The sequence below is a fragment of the Salvelinus alpinus genome, chromosome 30, assembly GCF_045679555.1.
Source record: "Salvelinus alpinus chromosome 30, SLU_Salpinus.1, whole genome shotgun sequence".
NCBI classification, from domain to species: Eukaryota; Metazoa; Chordata; class Actinopteri; order Salmoniformes; family Salmonidae; genus Salvelinus; species Salvelinus alpinus.
In genome coordinates, this window is record NC_092115.1 from 919,748 (window position 1) to 932,768 (window position 13,021).

The following is a 13,021-nucleotide window of genomic DNA, read 5'->3' on the forward strand; positions in this document are numbered from 1 at the left end:
TTGACCATGAAAAACCCAGCAGAGTTGCAGTTCTTGACACAAACCGGTGTGCCTGGCACCTACTACCATACCCCGTTCAAAGGCACTTAAATATTCTGTCTTGCCCGTTCACACACAATCCATGTCTCAATAGTCTCAAGGCTTAAACATTTTTCTTTAACCACCTGTCTCCTGCCCCTCATCTTCACTGATTGAAGTGGATTTAACAAGTTACATCAATAAGGGATCACAGCTTTCACCTGGATTCACCTGGTCAGTCTATGTCATGGAAAGAGCAGGTGTTCTTAATGTTTTCACACTTATTGTATGTACATCTTTTCTGTGTGTGTGTGTGTGTGTGTGTGTGTGTGTGTGTGTGTGTGTGTGTGTGTGTGTGTGTGTGTGTGTGTGTGTGTGTGTGTGTGTGTGTGTGTGTGTGTGTGTGTGTGTGTGTGTGTGTGTGTGTGTACAGTGCATTCAGGAAGTATTCAGACCCCTTCCCTTTTTCCTCATTTTGATACGTTACAGCCTCATTATAAAATGGATTACATTCCTTTTTTCCTCATCAAAACCCCATAATGACTAAGCGAAAACAGGTTACAACATTTTTGCAAATGTATAATAAATAAACAGAAATACCTTATTTACAGGGTCTGAATACTTATGTAAATGTGATATCAGTTATATTTGAGATATGGCTTTTTCTTTGCAACTCTGCCTAGAAGGCCAGAGATGAAAGGCAACGGGAGAGAAATGAAACGCAGCGGGAGAGAAATGAAACGCAGCGGGATAGAAATGAAACGCAGCGGGAGAGAAATGAAACGCAGCGGGATAGAAATGAAACGCAGCGGGAGAGGGATGAAACGCAACGGGAGAGGGATGAAACGCAGCGGGAGAGGGATGAAACGCAGCAGGAGAGGGATGAAACGCAGCGGGAGAGGGATGAAACGCAGCGGGAGAGAAATGAAACGCAGCGGGAGAGGGATGAAACTCAGCGGGAGAGAAATGAAACGCAACAGGAGAGGGATGAAACGCAGCGGGAGAGAAATGAAACGCAGCGGGAGAGAAATGAAACGCAACGGGAGAGGAATGAAACTCAGCGGGAGAGAAATGAAACGCAACGGGAGAGAAATGAAACGCAATGGGAGAGGGATGAAACGCAGCGGGAGAGAAATGAAACGCAGCGGGAGAGGGATGAAACGCAGCGGGAGAGAAATGAAACGCAGCGGGAGAGGGATGAAACGCAGCGGGAGAGGGATGAAACGCAGCGGGAGAGAAATGAAACGCAGCGGGAGAGGGATGAAACGCAGCGGGAGAGGGATGAAACGCAGCGGGAGAGAAATGAAACGCAGCGGGAGAGAAATGAAACGCAGCGGGAGAGAAATGAAACGCAACGGGAGAGAAATGAAACGCAGCGGGAGAGAAATGAAACGCAGCGGGAGAGGGATGAAACGCAGCGGGAGAGAAATGAAACGCAGCGGGAGAGAAATGAAACGCAGCGGGAGAGGGATGAAACGCAGCGGGAGAGGGATGAAACGCAGCGGGAGAGGGATGAAACGCAGCGGGAGAGAAATGAAACGCAGCGGGAGAGAAATGAAACGCAGCGGGAGAGGGATGAAACGCAGCGGGAGAGAAATGAAACGCAGCGGGAGAGAAATGAAACGCAACGGGAGAGAGATGAAACGCAGCGGGAGAGAAATGAAACGCAGCGGGAGAGAAATGAAACGCAGCGGGAGAGGGATGAAACGCAGCGGGAGAGAAATGAAACGCAGCGGGAGAGAAATGAAACGCAGCGGGAGAGAAATGAAACGCAGCGGGAGAGAAATGAAACGCAGCGGGAGAGAATTGAAACGCAGCGGGAGAGGGATGAAACGCAGCGGGAGAGGGATGAAACGCAGCGGGAGAGAAATGAAACGCAGCGGGAGAGGGATGAAACGCAGCGGGAGAGAAAAGAAACGCAGCGGGAGAGAAATGAAACGCAACGGGAGAGGGATGAAACGCAGCGGGAGAGAAATGAAACGCAGCGGGAGAGGGATGAAACGCAGCGGGAGAGAAATGAAACGCAGCGGGAGAGGGATGAAACGCAGCGGGAGAGAAATGAAACGCAGCGGGAGAGGGATGAAACGCAGCGGGAGAGGGATGAAACGCAGCGGGAGAGAAATGAAACGCAGCGGGAGAGAAATGAAACGCAGCGGGAGAGAAATGAAACGCAACGGGAGAGAAATGAAACGCAGCGGGAGAGAAATGAAACGCAGCGGGAGAGGGATGAAACGCAGCGGGAGAGAAATGAAACGCAGCGGGAGAGAAATGAAACGCAGCGGGAGAGGGATGAAACGCAGCGGGAGAGGGATGAAACGCAGCGGGAGAGGGATGAAACGCAGCGGGAGAGAAATGAAACGCAGCGGGAGAGAAATGAAACGCAGCGGGAGAGGGATGAAACGCAGCGGGAGAGAAATGAAACGCAGCGGGAGAGAAATGAAACGCAACGGGAGAGGGATGAAACGCAGCGGGAGAGAAATGAAACGCAGCGGGAGAGAAATGAAACGCAGCGGGAGAGGGATGAAACGCAGCGGGAGAGAAATGAAACGCAGCGGGAGAGAAATGAAACGCAACGGGAGAGAAATGAAACGCAGCGGGAGAGAAATGAAACGCAGCGGGAGAGAAATGAAACGCAGCGGGAGAGAAATGAAACGCAGCGGGAGAGAAATGAAACGCAGCGGGAGAGGGATGAAACGCAGCGGGAGAGGGATGAAACGCAGCGGGAGAGAAATGAAACGCAGCGGGAGAGGGATGAAACGCAGCGGGAGAGAAATGAAACGCAGCGGGAGAGAAATGAAACGCAGCGGGAGAGGGATGAAACGCAGCGGGAGAGGGATGAAACGCAGCGGGAGAGGGATGAAACTCAGCGGGAGAGGGATGAAACTCAGCGGGAGAGGGATGAAACGCAGCGGGAGAGGGATGAAACTCAGCGGGAGAGGGATGAAACGCAGCGGGAGAGGGATGAAACGCAGCGGGAGAGGGATGAAACTCAGCGGGAGAGGGATGAAACGCAGCGGGAGAGGGATGAAACGCAGCGGGAGAGGGATGAAACGCAGCGGGAGAGGGATGAAACTCAGCGGGAGAGGGATGAAACTCAGCGGGAGAGGGATGAAACGCAGCGGGAGAGGGATGAAACGCAGCGGGAGAGGGATGAAACGCAGCGGGAGAGGGATGAAACTCAGCGGGAGAGGGATGAAACTCAGCGGGAGAGGGATGAAACTCAGCGGGAGAGGGATGAAACTCAGCGGGAGAGGGATGAAACTCAGCGGGAGAGGGTGTCTGTGCGCGTGTGTGTGTGTGTGTGTCTCACCATGCAATACGTGGTTTAGGCCATCCAGACACGGTGCAGTGCAGCTTGACAGTCTTGCCCTCCCAGACAGTCTGTCCTCGGGGACGAACTATGAACTCAGGAGGATGGGTCAGGTTGTCACTGTTCTGCTTCTTACGGAACTCTGCCCTCTCCTCAACCTACAGGGGGACAGGAAGTGGTTAAAATGCTGCTCTCTCCTCAACCTACAGGGGGACAGGAAGTGGTTAAAATGCTGCTCTCTCCTCAACCTACAGGGGGACAGGAAGTGGTTAAAATGCTGCTCTCTCCTCAACCTACAGGGGGACAGGAAGTGGTTAAAATGCTGCTCTCTCCTCAACCTACAGGGGGGCAGGAAGTGGTTAAAATGCTGCTCTCTCCTCAACCTACAGGGGGACAGGAAGTGGTTAAAATGCTGCTCTCTCCTCAACCTACAGGGGGACAGGAAGTGGTTAAAATGCTGCTCTCTCCTCAACCTACAGGGGGGCAGGAAGGGATTAAAATGCTGCTCTCTCCTCAACCTACAGGGGACAGATAGCTGAGATATGGAGAGGAAAGGGTTAACTCCTCTAAGACTGAAAAAAGACCACAAGTAATGTGGTGTCCAGGATGACATTCTTCTGCAGCTCCAGTCAATCGATCAATCAATAGTACTGACCTTCTTGCTGAGCTCCAGTCAATCGATCAATCAATAGTACTGACCTTCTTGCTGAGCTCCAGTCAATCGATCAATCAATAGTACTGACCTTCTTGCTGAGCTCCAGTCAATCGATCAATCAATAGTACTGACCTTCTTGCTGAGCTCCAGTCAATCGATAGTACTGACCTTCTTGCTGAGCTCCAGTCAATCAATAGTACTGACCTTCTTGCTGAACTCCAGGCGGTCAGCTGACTCTCTAATGTGCCTCTTCCTGCTCTTCTTCTCCACGGTAATCGTCTCCATGGAGCTGGTCTCCATGGAGCTGGTCTCCAGGGAGAACAGGTTCCTCATAGCAACATGCCCCACCCCCTCCTCCTTCACTTCTTCCTGGACCTCCACTAGGCCCCGGGCAAACTCATGGCTACGGACAAAACAGACAACAGACACTGTTGAAACTCATAGCTACAACAACAGACACAGTCAACAGTCAGACCGCATTCAAAACCTGAGGATTTTGCAATTTTCCCAACAACATTTGACAAGCACTCTTCCAAAGGAGTCTACCTTAAAAACAAATTGAGGCGCATTAACATTTTAAATCGATGGAATTGAGGACGTAAAGATGGAAACTTAGCATGACACAGAAGTCAAGGTCAAGAACCTCCTGGACCTATATACCAGGCGGTGTCAGAGGAAAGCCCAAAAGGCTCCTGAACAGCTTCAACCCCCAAGCCATAACTCTGCTGAACAGTTAATCAAATGGCCACCCGGACTATTTACATTGACCCCCCCTTTGTTTTTACACTGCTGTCAGCCTGATGAACCAAACTACTCAGTAATCTCCTCCATGAAGACTGGAGGTCAGCCTGATGAACCAAACTACTCAGTAATCTCCTCCATGAAGACTGGAGGTCAGCCTGATGAACCAAACTACTCAGTAATCTCCTCCATGAAGACTGGGGATCAGCCTAATGAACCAAACTACTCAGTAATCTCCTCCATGAAGACTGGAGGTCAGCCTGATGAACCAAACTACTCAGTAATCTCCTCCATGAAGACTGGAGGTCAGCCTGATGAACCAAACTACTCAGTAATCTCCTCCATGAAGACTGGAGGTCAGCCTGATGAACCAAACTACTCAGTAATCTCCTCCATATAGCCTAACTTTGACACACTCACATCCACACACACACATTTAAACAAAACTTATACTGTTTATCATTTTTTTGTGAATGCTTATCAGTTAATTTTTACATTTATTATTATTGGGTTTTGTTGTGTTTTAACAAACCTTTTTTATTTTTGTACTTACCGAATGTATTTTATAGTTTTTGTGCTTCCAACTACACCTGCACACCGTTTATTTATTAGTTTTTATCTGTATTGTTGTTTAATTTATTTGCACAAAGAAAACAAGTGATAAACTAAACTTGAACATCCCCTAGTTAAATAAAGGTTAAACATGTATTTATTTTTTTATCCCCAAACTCATGGCTTAACAACAGGCACATATTGTATCATTCAGTGTAAATGTCTATCTGAAACATGTTACAGTGGGGCAAAAAGGTATTTAGTCAGCCACCAATTGTTCAAGTTCTCCCACTTAAAAAGATGAGAGAGGCCTGTAATTTTCAACTATGACAGACAAAATGAGAAAAAAAAATCCAGAAAATCACATTGTAGGATTTTTAATGAATTTATTTTCAAATTATGGTGGAAAATAAGTATTTGGTCACCTACAAACAAGCAAGATTTCTGGCTCTCACAGACCTGTTCTTTAAGAGGCTCCTCTGTCCTCCACTCGTTACCTGTATTAATGGCACCTGTTTGAACTTGTTATCAGTATAAAAGACACCTGTCCACAACCTCAAACAGTCACACTCGAAACTCCAAAGAGCTGTCAAAGGACACCAGAAACCAAATTGTAGACCTGCACCAGGCTGGGAAGACTGAATCTGCAATAGGTAAGCAGCTTGGTTTGAAGAAATCAACTGTGGGAGCAATTATTAGGAAATGGAAGACATACAAGACCACTGATAATCTGCCTCGATCTGGGGCTCCATGCAAGATCTCACCCCGTGGGGTCAAAATGATCACAAGAACGGTGAGCAAAAATCCCAGAACCACACGGGGGGACCTAGTGAATGACCTGCAGAGAGCTGGGACCAAAGTAACAAAGCTTACCATCAGTAACACACTACGCCGCCAGGGACTCAAATCCTGTAGTGCCAGACGTGTCCCCCTGCTTAAGCCAGTACATGTCCAGGCCCGTCTGAAGTTTGCTAGAGAGCATTTGGATGATCCAGAAGAAGATTGGGAGAATGTCAGATGAAACCAAAATAGAACTTTTTGGTAAAAACTCAACTCGTCGTGTTTGGAGGACAAAGAATGCTGAGTTGCATCCAAAGAACACCATACCTACTGTGAAGCATGGGGGTGGAAACATCATGCTTTGGGGCTGTTTTTCTGCAAAGGGACCAGGACGACTGATCCGTGTAAAGGAAAGAATGAATTGGGCCATGTATCATGAGATTTTGAGTGAAAACCTCCTTCCATCAGCAAGGGCATTGAAGATGAAACGTGGCTGGGTCTTTCAGCATGACAATGATCCCAAACACACCGCCCGGGCAACGAAGGAGTGGCTTCGTAAGAAGCATTTCAAGATCCTGGAGTGGCCTAGCCAGTCTCCAGATCTCAACCCCATAGAAAATCTTTGGAGGGAGTTGAAAGTCCGTGTTGCCCAGCAACAGCCCCAAAACATCACTGCTCTACAGGAGATCTGCATGGAGGAATGGGCCAAAATACCAGCAACAGTGTGTGAAAACCTTGTGAAGACTTACAGAAAACGTTTGACCTCTGTCATTGCCAACAAAGGGTATATAACAAAGTATTGAGATACACTTTTGTTATTGACCAAATACTTATTTTCCACCATAATTTGCAAATAAATTAATTAAAAATCCTACAATGTGATTTTTCTGGATTTTCTTCTCTCATTTTGTCTGTCATAGTTGAAGTGTACCTATGATGGAAATGACAGGCCTCTCTCGTCTTTTTAAGTGGGAGAACTTGAACAATTGGTGGCTGACTAAATACTTTTTTGCCCCACTGTATATCCCAGTCTCCCACCTGGTCCTGAAGACAGGAACTATGTATCCAATGACATCGTTGGTGTCAGGGTCCATGGCCAGGTACTTCTTGACTCTCGGCGGCAGCAGCTGGCTAGGTATGAACTCCGACCTCTTCTCTGATTCGACAAAACTCTGCTGCACTCTGACAAGGGGAGAGAAGGTGAGAGAGAGAGAGAGAGAGAGAGAGAGAGAGAGAGAGAGAGAGAGAGAGAGAGAGAGAGAGAGAGAGAGAGAGAGAGAGAGAGAGAGAGAGAGAGAGAGAGAGAGAGAGATCGAGATCGAGATCGAGATCGAGATCGAGAGAGAGAGAGGCTGAGCTTTACAATTCTTTAACACCGAGTAGTTGTGTCATAGCAACAGTAGTTGTGTCATAGCAACAGATACCTGGATTTACCTTTACAGTAACAGTTAGGACTGAGAAAGATGTGAGAATGGAAAGTTATCAGTGTCACTAAACAAATAGATATCTGAAGATATACTGATAGTGGAACCTAGACCAAGGAACAGCAGAAATAACTGACATGATCCTGGCACACATTACAGACACAATAACAACACGCAAACAACAGACAAAATAGATCAAGATACACCAGATACCACAGACACATTAGAAACCACAGATAAACCAGACCCAACAGATACACCAGACACCACAGATACACCAGAAACCACAGATACACCAGAAACCACAGATAGACCAGAAACCACAGATACACCAGACACCACAGATACACCAGACACCACAGATACACCAGAAACCACAGATACACCAGACACCACAGATACACCAGAAACCATATATACACCAGACAACATAGATACACCAGACACCACAGATACACCAGACACCACAGATACACCAGACAACATAGATACACCAGACACCACAGATACACCAGACAACATAGATACACCAGACAACATAGATACACCAGACCCAACAGATACACCAGACACCACAGATACACCAGACAACATAGATACACCAGACCCAACAGATACACCAGACACCACAGATACACCAGACACCAAAGATACACCAGAAACCACAAACACACCACAGATAAAGCACAGATATACCAGACTCCACAGATAAAGCACAGATAGACCAGACACCACAGATACACCAGATACCACAGATACACCAGACACCACAGATACACCAGACACCACAGATACACCAGACACCACAGATACACCAGAAACCACAGATACACCAGAAACCACAGATAGACCAGAAACCACAGATACACCAGACACCACAGATACACCAGACACCACAGATACACCAGAAACAACAGATACACCAGACACCACAGATACACCAGAAACCATATATACACCAGACAACATAGATACACCAGACACCACAGATACACCAGACAACATAGATACACCAGACAACATAGATACACCAGACCCAACAGATACACCAGACACCACAGATACACCAGACAACATAGATACACCAGACCCAACAGATACACCAGACACCACAGATACACCAGACACCACAGATACACCAGAAACCACAAACACACCACAGATAAAGCACAGATATACCAGACTCCACAGATAAAGCACAGATAGACCAGACACCACAGATACACCAGATACCACAGATACACCAGACACCACAGATACACCAGACACCACAGATACACCAGACACCATATATACACCAGACACCATATATACACCAGACACCACAGATATACCAGACACCACAGATATACCAGACACCACAGATACACCAGACACCACAGATACACCAGATACCACAGATACACCAGACACCACAGATACACCAGACACCACAGATACACCAGACACCACAGATACACCAGACACCACAGATATACCAGACACCACAGATACACCAGACACCACAGATACACCAGACACCATATATACACCAGACACCACAGATATACCAGACACCACAGATACACCAGACAACACAGAATTACCAGAATTACCAATTATCATTTAGCTGGAGGAACTACAGATTCACACAGATCATTTAGCTGGAGGAACTACAGATTCACACTGATCATTTAGCTGGAGGAACTACAGATTCCCACTGATCATTTAGCTGGAGGAACTACAGATTCACACTGATCATTTAGCTGGAGGAACTACAGATTCACACTGATCATTTAGCTGGAGGAACTACAGATTCACACTGATCATTCAGCTGGAGGAACTACAGATTCACACTGATCATTTAGCTGGAGGAACTACAGATTCACACTGATCATTCAGCTGGAGGAACTACAGATTCACACTGATCATTTAGCTGGAGGAACTACAGATTCCCACTGATCATTTAGCTGGAGGAACTACAGATTCACACTGATCATTCAGCTGGAGGAACTACAGATTCACACTGATCATTCAGCTGGAGGAACTACAGATTCACACTGATCATTCAGCTGGAGGAACTACAGATTCACACTGATCATTCAGCTGGAGGAACTACAGATTCACACTGATCATTCAGCTGGAGGAACTACAGATTCACACTGATCATTTAGCTGGAGGAACTACAGATTCACACTGATCATTTAGCTGGAGGAACTACAGATTCACACTGATCATTTAGCTGGAGGAACTACAGATTCACACTGATCATTCAGCTGGAGGAACTACAGATTCACACTGATCATTCAGCTGGAGGAACTACAGATTCACACTGATCATTTAGCTGGAGGAACTACAGATAAATAGACCATTAAAATTATGATTAAGACTCTAACGGCACATCAAATACATGGCTACAAGCTAACGTATAGAATCCCAAGACTAAAGATACAGGTCTGTTCAGTGAGCATTCGACCAAGGCATATTATTATTAAACTGTTCCTGTACAGGCCAGCCAACAACACTGTCATTATTAACAGTAATAAATAATGTCCTAATAGTACAGTCCTTGTGTCGTTTTCCGCTCAAGCAGACACATGTAGCTCAGCTCTCTCCATGAATATCTCTGGCTCCCAGCCTGCAAGAGATCATATTTACTCAGCAGGAAGAAAAGCATTCAGCAGGGTCCCTCAGTCTACAGCATGTCTCCAACATGGAGCCTTCAGCCTACAGCATGTCTCCAACATATAACCTTCAGCCTTCAGCATGTCTCCAACATGGAGCCTTCAGCCTACAGCATGTCTCCAACATGGAGCCTACAGCATGTCTCCAACATGGAGCCTACAGTCTACAGCATGTCTCCAACATAGAGCCTTCAGGACTACAGCATGTCTCCAACATAGAGCCTTCAGCCTACAGCATGTCTCCAACATAGAGCCTTCAGCCTACAGCATGTCTCCAACATGGAACCTACAGCATGTCTCTAACATAGAACCTTCAGCCTACATCATGTCTCCAACATGGAACCTACAGCATGTCTCCAACATAGAACCTTCAGCCTTCAGCATGTCTCCAACATAGAGCCTTCAGCCTACAGCATGTCTCCAACATAGAGCCTTCAGCCTTCAGCATGTCTCCAACATGGAACCTTCAGCCTACAGCATGTCTCCAACATAGAGCCTTCAGCCTACAGCATGTCTCCAACATAGAGCCTTCAGCATGTCTCCAACATAGAACCTTCAGCCTACAGCATGTCTCCAACATAGAGCCTTCAGGACTACAGCAAGTCTCCAACATAGAGCCTTCAGCCTACAGCATGTCTCCAACATAGAGCCTTCAGCCTTCAGCATGTCTCCAACATAGAGCCTTCAGCCTACAGCATGTCTCCAACATAGAACCTACAGCCTACAGCATGTCTCCAACATAGAGCCTTCAGCCTACAGCATGTCTCCAACATAGAGCCTTCAGCCTACAGCATGTCTCCAACATAGAGCCTTCAGCCTACAGCATGTCTCCAACATAGAACCTACAGCCTACAGCATGTCTCCAACATGGAATCTTCAGCATGTCTCCAACATGGAATCTTCAGCATATCTTCAACATGGAATCTTCAGCATGTCTCCAACATGGAATCTTCAGCATGTCTTCAACATGGAATCTTCAGCATGTCTCCAACATGGAATCTTCAGCATGTCATCAACATGGAATCTTCAGCATGTCTCCAACATGGAATCTTCAGCATGTCATCAACATGGAATTTTCAGCATGTCTCCAACATGAAGCCTTCAGTCTGAAGAACAAAAGCCTCCTGACCATGTGTCTACAGAACCGTGTGATATTGTACCACAGGTTACTAAACTAGCATCTGGAATTATTGTAAGATGGCCATGCCATGGATCATGTCGCTATTTGACTTGGAATGTTTGGATCCCTTTTGGTATTAACATGTTTTATTTAGTCCAGAGAAACACATTTAATAAGACATTCATAAATGGCAAAAAAGACACTAAAAAAATACATCACAGGGAATAAGGTTTTGAAGAGTCTATTTTTTTTACACATATTTAAACCCTTATTTTTGTTGGCACAAACCTACCTCCATACTTCAATGTGTTTGTACGTGTTACTTTCAGATGAGTCCTGTGTCACGTGTGGTGGTCGTAGAGCAGAACAGAGAGCACCACAGTGTTCATGAGACTCTTCCCTTTCCATAGAGCGGTCACTCCATAGGTCAAACCGATGTTCTCATGTCTCATGGTGTAACAAACACCGCTGTAGCTTGGCCATCTTCCACCGCAGATACAGAAGGCCAACATACCCAGATATCTCTAGCTGATAGATTATTATTATATTACTTAGATTGAGGCAAGGGTGCGTCAACAGACATAAGGATTATGAGCATATTTACTCCAGACATACACGTCAGCAGTCAGTCACGTACCTATGTCAACACAACGTAGTAATCAAACCCCTCAACACACGAACTACTACAGTCATCATTAGTCGCACTAGACCAACAGTCACTTCACCACACCAAGACTGTTACAGCCAGGAGTTAATCACGCGGATGGATTAGAAATGATCAAACAGCAGAGGAGAGGAGCAGTAGAGAGATGGCACAGTCCTCCTCCTCGTCCTCCTGTTCTTACCCTATGGTGCTGTGCTGGATTCTCTTGTGGGCAGCATATGACAGCTGACTAAAAGAGGAGCGAGAGCTGTGATGGCTGATGCTCTCATGCTGCTGCTTCTTGTCACTGTGGTGATGGTGCTGTTTCACATGGAACGATGCAGACATCCTGACTGGCTGATAAGTTCAGACTCCAGGCTCCCCGCCACACGCTAAGTTGAATCAGAACAGGATTTGTATCTACTCAGTGTAAATAAGTCTGTAAAACAATCTGATTATGGTTATGATGGGGTTATGTTATAGTTGGTTTAGTTCAAGCTTGCAGTTAACTATGTCAATTTATGATTAAATGGTTTTAATTGATATTATTATTATTAGACAACTAAATATAACAGTTCTACATTAGTTGAAAACGTATTAAAATGACAAAGCTGTTATTAAAAGAATCTGATTGGAATAGCGAAGTTCACAATTAATTTCATCTTTACTAGTAGGCTAAATTGTGTCTTGAATGACTTCTTCTCCTACTCCAACCTAACAATCACTTCAGTCTTCAGTCTGGAAACTGAGATAGACTAAAGTGCTATTCCAGAGTAGATGTTGAGCCAGACTGACACTGGAAAGGGTGAGCCCCATCAGGTGTCATGGGCGGGATATGCCTACCCAGGGTGGGTACGGGTATGGAAAGGCCTACCCAGGGTGGGTACGGGTATGGAAAGGCCTACCCAGGGTGGGTAAGGGTATGGAAAGGCCTACCCAGGGTGGGTAAGGGTATGGAAAGGCCTACCCAGGGTGGGGATGGATATGGGTAGACTGATGCTCTGGTAGTAAGCCTATGGGAAACTGGGTCATGTGCTCCTATGGGAAACTGGGTCATGTGCTCCTATGGGAAACTGGGTCAGGTGCTCCTATAGCATTTTATTTAATACATTTGT

At 46.3% G+C, this 13,021-nt stretch overlaps 1 protein-coding gene across 1 annotated transcript in view; it reads right to left on the bottom strand.

The window, feature by feature from the left end:
- LOC139560625 (myomesin-1-like) overlaps positions 1-13,021 on the bottom strand; it is a gene marked incomplete in the record, with an annotated part of 96,594 nt that overhangs the window by 82,234 nt on the left and 1,339 nt on the right. Inside the window, 4 exon segments of the mRNA XM_071377561.1 lie at positions 3,329-3,486; positions 4,188-4,386; positions 7,095-7,238; positions 12,109-12,298. Coding sequence (XP_071233662.1) covers positions 3,329-3,486; positions 4,188-4,386; positions 7,095-7,238; positions 12,109-12,254 — 647 coding nt within the window.